The sequence below is a fragment of the Neofelis nebulosa genome, chromosome 4 (genome assembly GCF_028018385.1).
Source record: "Neofelis nebulosa isolate mNeoNeb1 chromosome 4, mNeoNeb1.pri, whole genome shotgun sequence".
NCBI classification, from domain to species: Eukaryota; Metazoa; Chordata; class Mammalia; order Carnivora; family Felidae; genus Neofelis; species Neofelis nebulosa.
The window spans coordinates 92,622,294-92,629,614 of record NC_080785.1 but is presented as its reverse complement, the minus strand read 5'-3'; the positions used below and the strand labels follow the sequence as shown (position 1 = coordinate 92,629,614).

General features: G+C 39.8%; 1 protein-coding gene and 1 long non-coding RNA gene across 4 annotated transcripts in view; one reads left to right on the top strand and one right to left on the bottom strand.

The window, feature by feature from the left end:
• The window catches only part of LOC131511010 (uncharacterized), a 246,937-nt gene that overhangs the window by 154,849 nt on the left and 84,767 nt on the right, over positions 1-7,321 (bottom strand). The window lies entirely within an intron of this gene.
• Positions 30-7,321, top strand: part of COG5 (component of oligomeric golgi complex 5) — a 336,271-nt gene continuing 328,979 nt past the window's right edge. For all 3 annotated transcript variants that reach the window (XM_058728763.1, XM_058728764.1, XM_058728762.1), the window contains exons 1-2: positions 30-171; positions 4,929-5,068. In XM_058728763.1, the coding sequence (XP_058584746.1) occupies positions 78-171; positions 4,929-5,068 (234 nt within the window). In that variant the 5' untranslated portion in view covers positions 30-77. The remainder of the gene's footprint in view (positions 172-4,928; positions 5,069-7,321) is intronic.

Here is a 7,321-nt window from a genome sequence, read left to right as displayed (position 1 = left end):
GCGGGCGCAGACGTTGTGCGTCATCACCTGGGAGGGGCGGGCCGGCAGCTGACGCCATCACCCCGGCACCTGCCAACATGGAAGGTGGTGACGGCGGCGTCGCTGTGGCTGGCCAAGGGGTTCTGAGCTCTGGGGCGGCGGCAGCGACAGTCCGGGAGCTTTTGCAGGACGGTAAGGAGTCTGGGTCTCGCTGGGTGGTGGGGCTAGGGGACTGTCCTGCTCCGCATCTGGGCCCGGGTGGTGGACTCAACCCGTCGCTTTGCAGAAAGTTTTCCGGTCTCGACGTGACCACTCCCCCCCGCCCGGCCCCCTGGCGTCTGGGTGGTATAGCCTCGAAAACCTGTGTTTCCACAGACTTGCTGTCCCCTTCCCTTCCGGGTGTCTAAGGGACTCCTGGTTTCTGGTTGCTTCTCATTTCAACTCTACCCTTCATGAGCCCGAGGTTTCCCTGAAGTCCTGGGACCCTGCCGTACTCCGGTGACCCAGGTTGATAGCTACTGGCTGCTGCCGCAATTCTTGATAAAAGGAGGAAGCGTTGGATCCCAGGAAAAGTGAAAGACCTAGAACAGATAGAGGACAGCTTTTAATGTCAGAGGGCCTCCTTTTTAAGTAGTGTCGGAAGCATCCTTTAACAAATTCTTGGATGACACAGGTGGCTCACTTGCAGGCTTGTTTTTTACAAGGCATTTGTCCATAACCATACACGGGGGAGAGTTCAGAGCATTAGTTCAGGCTGGGATTAACCATATGTATTGAATATAGAAATTCATTGATAGTTTTGGACAGGAGAAGACCCCGGGAAATATAGTGCGTTTGAGAGGCACATTAAATTGTTTTAATTCAGTTAACACGCCGCAAGTTTCTTACTCTTTAGAATAAAATTCAAATGTCTAAGACCCTTCCTCATCTGTTCTTACTTTTCTTCCCTAATGGCCTTCACGTTCTACCCTGTATTAAAATAATTTGTATATTTATCCTCTTCTACAGCATTGTAGAACCACTTTTTATATTCCACCGTGTTAGAAACAGTACCTTTCATACAGTAGGTGCAAAATAAGTATTTTTAATTGAACATCACAATAAGCCAAAGTAGGTTATAAACGAATGAACAGCCTAAATTATTGTTTTTCTCTGCGTGTTGTATATTTTATTATTGTCCTTAATTACTTCTGAAAATTTATATACTTTTGTCAAAACTTACTAAGGAGGTGGTTTTCTGAATTAGGATGTGTTAGATTCTCTAGGTTAGGATCTCTGTCCAATACATCATTGTATCTTAAATTCCGTTCAACCACGTTTTGAACTTCTAACATACGTGCAATTCCCCCCCTCAAGCAGCTTACCATTTTAGTAGGGGAAATAGTCTTGTAAAGCTATAAAGTTAAGCATTATAATGTAGTGTTTTTAGGGTAGCAGAATTGTGTATAAAGTCAAACAATGCAGAAGAGGAGGATAACTGGGAGTGGTTAGGGGAGTGTCAGGAAAGGCTTTCTAGATGGAATTGGTTTTGAAGTATAAATAGAACTTCGCCAGGTGAAGTGGAAGAAACAACACATATCAGGCATAGGTATATATTTCAGTAGGATGCATTCTGGAATTGTAATCAGTTTTTAAAGGGTAAATAGTCCTTAATTTTGCCTTCTGTATTGTCCTATTTAGTTATTTTTTCCATCTTCCACAGTGATTATTTAAATCTTACCCTTTCAAACCTCTTCTTTCAAGTTCAGCAAATGTCTTTAAACTTCCCTGAACGAAAGATCATCCATCAGATGTGAGCTTCCTCCATTTCTTGCCATTAAACCTAACCTTGTAACTGTCCTTTCTTTTCCCCTTGTATTTCCAATTACAGTACAAGTGGAATTTCTGCTTCTGAGGACAGTCCTCCCTCCTGTGCTCTGGATTTTTTTCCCTGTCTCTTCAAAGACCCAGTCACCCTCATTCTATGCTATTGAAATCTCTTTGCCAAGGTCTCTGATTACCTCCTTGTGAATATAGCAAATGGACACTTTGGTCCTATCTTACTTAAAAACTTTTAAAAAGGGTTTGACTCTTTTCTTTAAATACTTGTCATGTGACTTGTGAGTTCTATGCTTTAAAAAAAATTCCTAATTCTTTAAGGGTTCTTTTTTCCAGGTTCATTTAGTTGCTTGTCTTCTTCAATGTGCTCCTAATTCAGTGGTTCACTCCACCCATTCTCTTCAACATTACTAAAACATTAAACATTTTCTGTCCATAACAGTGCTTGATTATGTAAAGAATCTGCCAGTGGTAGAGGATAAGATTGATAGGATTGGTGAGCAGATGCAAAATTTGAATAATTTCTGGGGTGTTTCTGATGTGCCTCCTGTAGGAATGAGATAGCTATAAAAGAGAAGCATTATATGACTTTTCTCCTGAAGGATAAGTCCAGTAGCCAGTACTCAGCTTTTGTTGTATTTTATGTTTTTAAGGTCTTTGACACTACTTTCCACTTTCTCTAAACCATCCTTTGCCATTCTTCCTTGTTTTTCTTTCTCTTTGAATGCTCCTTAGTCCCTTTGATTGCTTTCATTTTCTCCATCTACTTCCAAATTTTTGGTGTTTTCCTGGCTTCTAACTCAGTCTTCTCCATTTCCCTTTTTTTGTGCATTCTAAAATTTATTCTAAACCATCTGGGTTTTTTTTTTTTTTCATGGTTTCAGAATTAATATGGATGCATACAAATACACATGATTCTTATTTCTCAGCTATAGAATTATTGTCTACTGGACATTTCTATCTTGATGGTGAACAGGCATGACTAGTTTTACATACAAAAAGTTAAATATGAACAAATAGTTCAGGTGCTATATGTGAAAAAGTGAAAGTACTTTTTTTTTTTTACCCCTTTAATCTTCACATTAATTGTATGTGGTTAGTTAGATTTGTGCTTGTTTCCCATATAGATTGTGAGTTCCTTGAAGGCAGTAATATGTTCATTTTTATCTTTACACAAAGATGGCTAGTGGTCCAGCTTAATGCACAGCTGAATTCCGTATGTCAGTTACTTGGCCGAGAATCTTGGGAATCATCCTTTTACTTCTTGCTCTGCCTAATCACCCGTCTTCAGCTTGTCACTAAGTCTCACACATTATAGTGTCTGAATATTTGTCAAATTAGTCACTTTATTGACGTTTTTATTGCCATTGTCTTAGGCCTTCATCATGTCTCTTGGGCTGTTAACACAGCATCTTACTGGCCTCTGTAACTCTAATAGAGCATGTGTTACTCATGTAATACCTGAGTGAGCTGGTAAACCAGCTTTCTGGTAAAGAGGGGAAGCCCTGGTTTTGTAGTGTATGCCAATTTCCATGGTATAAATACTCTCACCATGGTCAGTTTTCAGATACCTGTGATGTCTGCTGGCTCACACAATTCCTGAAAATTTAATAATTGGCTCTTAAAGGGGCCGGTCTGAGCCAGCTCCAGTACACTGCTGTGTGACTAATCCCTTTCAATCACCCTCCATACTGCTGCTGGAAACTAAAACAGAGCTGACAGTGCTCTTTCTTATCTTTTACCTCATGGGATATGGTCTGAACATTTTAGAGATGTTACCAGTCTTTTTTAACTGCCCCCAACCTTCCTTTGGAACCTTGACTCTCTCATTCTTTCCCACCATGTGCTCGAGACACACTGAAGTCAGCATTCCCCTTATTTCTCAAAATACGCTGTGGCATTTGCTGACTCTAAACCGTCACTCTTTATCGGAGTAGCTTTCTCCACTTTGCTGCCTAGCAGGATCCTTAATTCTGAAAACTACTTGGCAAACTGGAAGGAAATGGGGTTCCCAGAATTAAGGCAAAAGTATAAGTTTTTCTTTGAGAGTAGTCAAGAAAGAGTCATTGCTTTTTGCAGAATAATACTTCCAACTGAAATATAAAGTCATTCCTTCTACCAGAATCCAACCACGTATAACGCATTGTTCAGACTCTAAGGATGCGGTAGTAAACAAAACAAAGCCCTTGCCCTCATGGAGCATACGTTAGAGTGGAAATAGACAATTGAAGCTTTCTTGTAAGGACTCTGTTCTTTTGGTTAATTTTATAATCTCTGTCAGGGTAGTCTTATATCCACTATATGAGTGGAAGACAGCAGTTTTATATCTACATTGAGCTTACTTCTACATAATTATTTTTGACTCCTAATTATTTCCAGTTTTGAGTTTCACTACAGAAAGATACCTTCTTAACAGCTAGTATCACTTCTTTTTCCTGTTGATGAAGCATTTGTTTTGAATATAGTCTCTTTTTCCATTTACTTATTTTGCTCATAAATCCTTAATTTCAGTGATACCTGTAAGTTTGTATTTGCCAATTTCTATTAAAATTCCAGATCCACTGTATTATGATAATATTTGTGCATAGATTTAGAGATATCGGAGGCCATAAATATCAAATGTGGTAAATTTTCCTGTTGTCGTTGTTGGTGACCTTGTTTTCTTGCATTAAAGGCTGTAGTTTGTAGTTAATTTTTAATCTTCTACTTCATATTTTCCTTCCAACTCCCTGATAAAAGTTAACTTTTAGCAGTGTAATGTCGTGGTTCAGAGTGTGGGCTGTGCAACTAGACTGCCCGGATACAAATCTCAGACAAGTTGGACAAGTTGCATGCCCCTTCTTTACCTGTCTCTTCGTCTGTGAAATGAGGGAAATGATGGTTTCAACAGGGTTGTGTGAGGATTGAATGAGTTAACATGTTTAAAGTGCTGAGGTCATTGTATGGCACAGTATGCTCTCCACCAGTATTTCCACTCTCTTCTGTTGTTGCTTCCCCCTCCTCATTTACAACAGAAGCGTTTACACCAATTCTTGGTGTGTGTTATCTGTGGGTGTAATTGTTCTGTTGTCTAATATCCGTGCTTTAGTGCGGTATAATTAATAAAGACTTTTCCTTATTTTTTCCCCTAGAGTGTTACAGTGATTTTTTAAATGAAGACTTTGATGTGAAGACTTATACTTCCCAGTCTATTCATCAAGCTGTAATTGCTGAACAACTAGCAAAACTTGCCCAAGGAATCAGTCAGTTGGATAAAGAACTACACTTACAGGTATTTCCAATCTTCTGGATCATTCAGCCAAAAGTGATAATTTATCATTTTGTAATCTTTTTATTTAATCTAACTGCATATTTAAATGAACAGATGTATGATGTAACCAGTGTGGCTTCTTTTTTGAAGCATGTGTTTGAAAAGTTTTCTGTAAACTACTTTTTGTTAGTTGAAAAACCAACATATCCCCCTCTCCAAAAGCTTTTGTTCCTACTTTGTTTTCACCACCTTAACTGATGTGCAATGAATATAGGTGGGCAAAAATAGGAAGCATTTGATAAAAATAATAGAAAATGGAATTATGGGAGTAGAACAGTGTGAGTAGGAAAAATTGGGTGTTCACATAGTTCCCACTTTATGAACACAAAGTGTACCATTATGCTGAAATTACAGAAAGGTGATAAACTTCTGGTAGATAAAACACAAAATGGGGAATTAGGAGATAGGTTCTAATCTCAGGAGATAGGTTCCCTTTTAGATCACTTAATGTCTTTGAGTTTTGCTTTAAAAAAAATTTTTTTTTTTTTTTAATGTTTGTTTATTTTTGAGAGAGAGACACAGAGCGTGAGTTGGGGAGGGGCGCAGAGAGAGAGAGAGAGAGAGACGCAGAATCTGAAGCAGGCTCCAGGCTCTGAGCTCTCAGCACAGAGCCCGACACAGGGCTCTAACCCATGAGAGATCATGACCTGAGCTGGAGTCAGATGCTCAGCCGACTGAGCTGCCAAGGTGCCCCATGAGTTTTGTTTTTAAAAAGAAAATCTATTAAATGGGTTGGAATGAATAAGGAGGAAGAGATTCTAGTAGATCTTGAAGGTTCCTTTCTCTTTTACAATTCTGTAATTTTTATAGGGGGTTTATGGTATACTGCCTAGTTGTTGGTTTTTGTTTGTTGAGTAGGCACTTAATAAATATTTAAATGAATGAGCAAGTACGTGAATAAATGGACTGTTTACCAGGAAACTTAGATCTCGTGTAGCATGAAACATGTTCATTTAAATTTTTTGTGTTGTACTTTATCAATTAAGAGTAGTTAGGACTACTCAGGACTGAGATGACTTTTTTTTTTTTTTAAATTTTTTTTTTTTTTTTCAACGTTTATTTATTTTTGGGACAGAGAGAGACAGAGCATGAATGGGGGAGGGACAGAGAGAGAGGGAGACACAGAATCGGAAACAGGGTCCAGGCTCCGAGCCATCAGCCCAGAGCCCGACGCGGGGCTCGAACTCACGGACCGTGAGATCGTGACCTGGCTGAAGTCGGACGCTTAACCGACTGCGCCACCCAGGCGCCCCAGGACTGAGATGACTTTTAAGGTCATTTTAACTTTGATTATATAATTGGAGTTCAAAATTTATTGACAAATATTTATAAAACACTTTTTTAAAACATTTATTCATTTTTGAAAGGCAGAGAGAGACAGAGTGCAAATGGGGGAGGGGCAGAGAGAGAGAGAGAGAGAGAGAGGGAGACACAGAAACAGAAGCAGGCTCCAGGCTCTGAGCTATCAGCACAGAGCCTGACTCGGGGCTCGAACTCACAGACCGCGAGATCATGACCTGAGCCGAAGTTGGCCACTTAACCAACTGAGCCACCCAGGCGCCCCTATAAAACACTTTAAATTGTCAGGATTTGCATTAGGCTGTGGAGACAGAAAAGTGAACATATTTCTCAGCTCTCCAAAGACTCACAGACCAGTAGCAGATACAGACAGAAACAGTAACAGGCAAATGATGCCTGTTTTGTTTCGAGTAGTACAAAGCTTTCATAAAAGCAGGGGAGAATGCACTTAACTCCGCCTAGAGTTCTCAGGGATGGCTTTTTGTAAGAGTGCCTGAAATTCTTCTTTTTTGTGGTTGGTACTTTCTTTTCTCCCCACATTTTTATTTAAATTCCAATTAGTTAACATACAGTGTAATATTAGTTTCAGGTGTAGAATTTAGTGATTCATCAGTTACATACAACACCCAGTGCTCATCACAGGTACACTCATTAATACCCATCACCTGTTTAGCCCATCCCCCCACCCTCTTCCCTTCCAGGAAGTCTCAGTTTTTTCTCTCTAGTTAAGAGTCTGTTTCCTGGTTTGCCTCTCTTCCCCCCTTCCCCCCATGTTCATCTGTTTTGTTCCTTAAATTCCACATATGAGTGACATCATATGGTATTTGTCTTTCTCTGACTGACTTGGTTCGCTTGGCATAATACTGTCTGGCTCCATCCACATAGTTGCAAATGGCAAGATTTCATTCTTCTTGT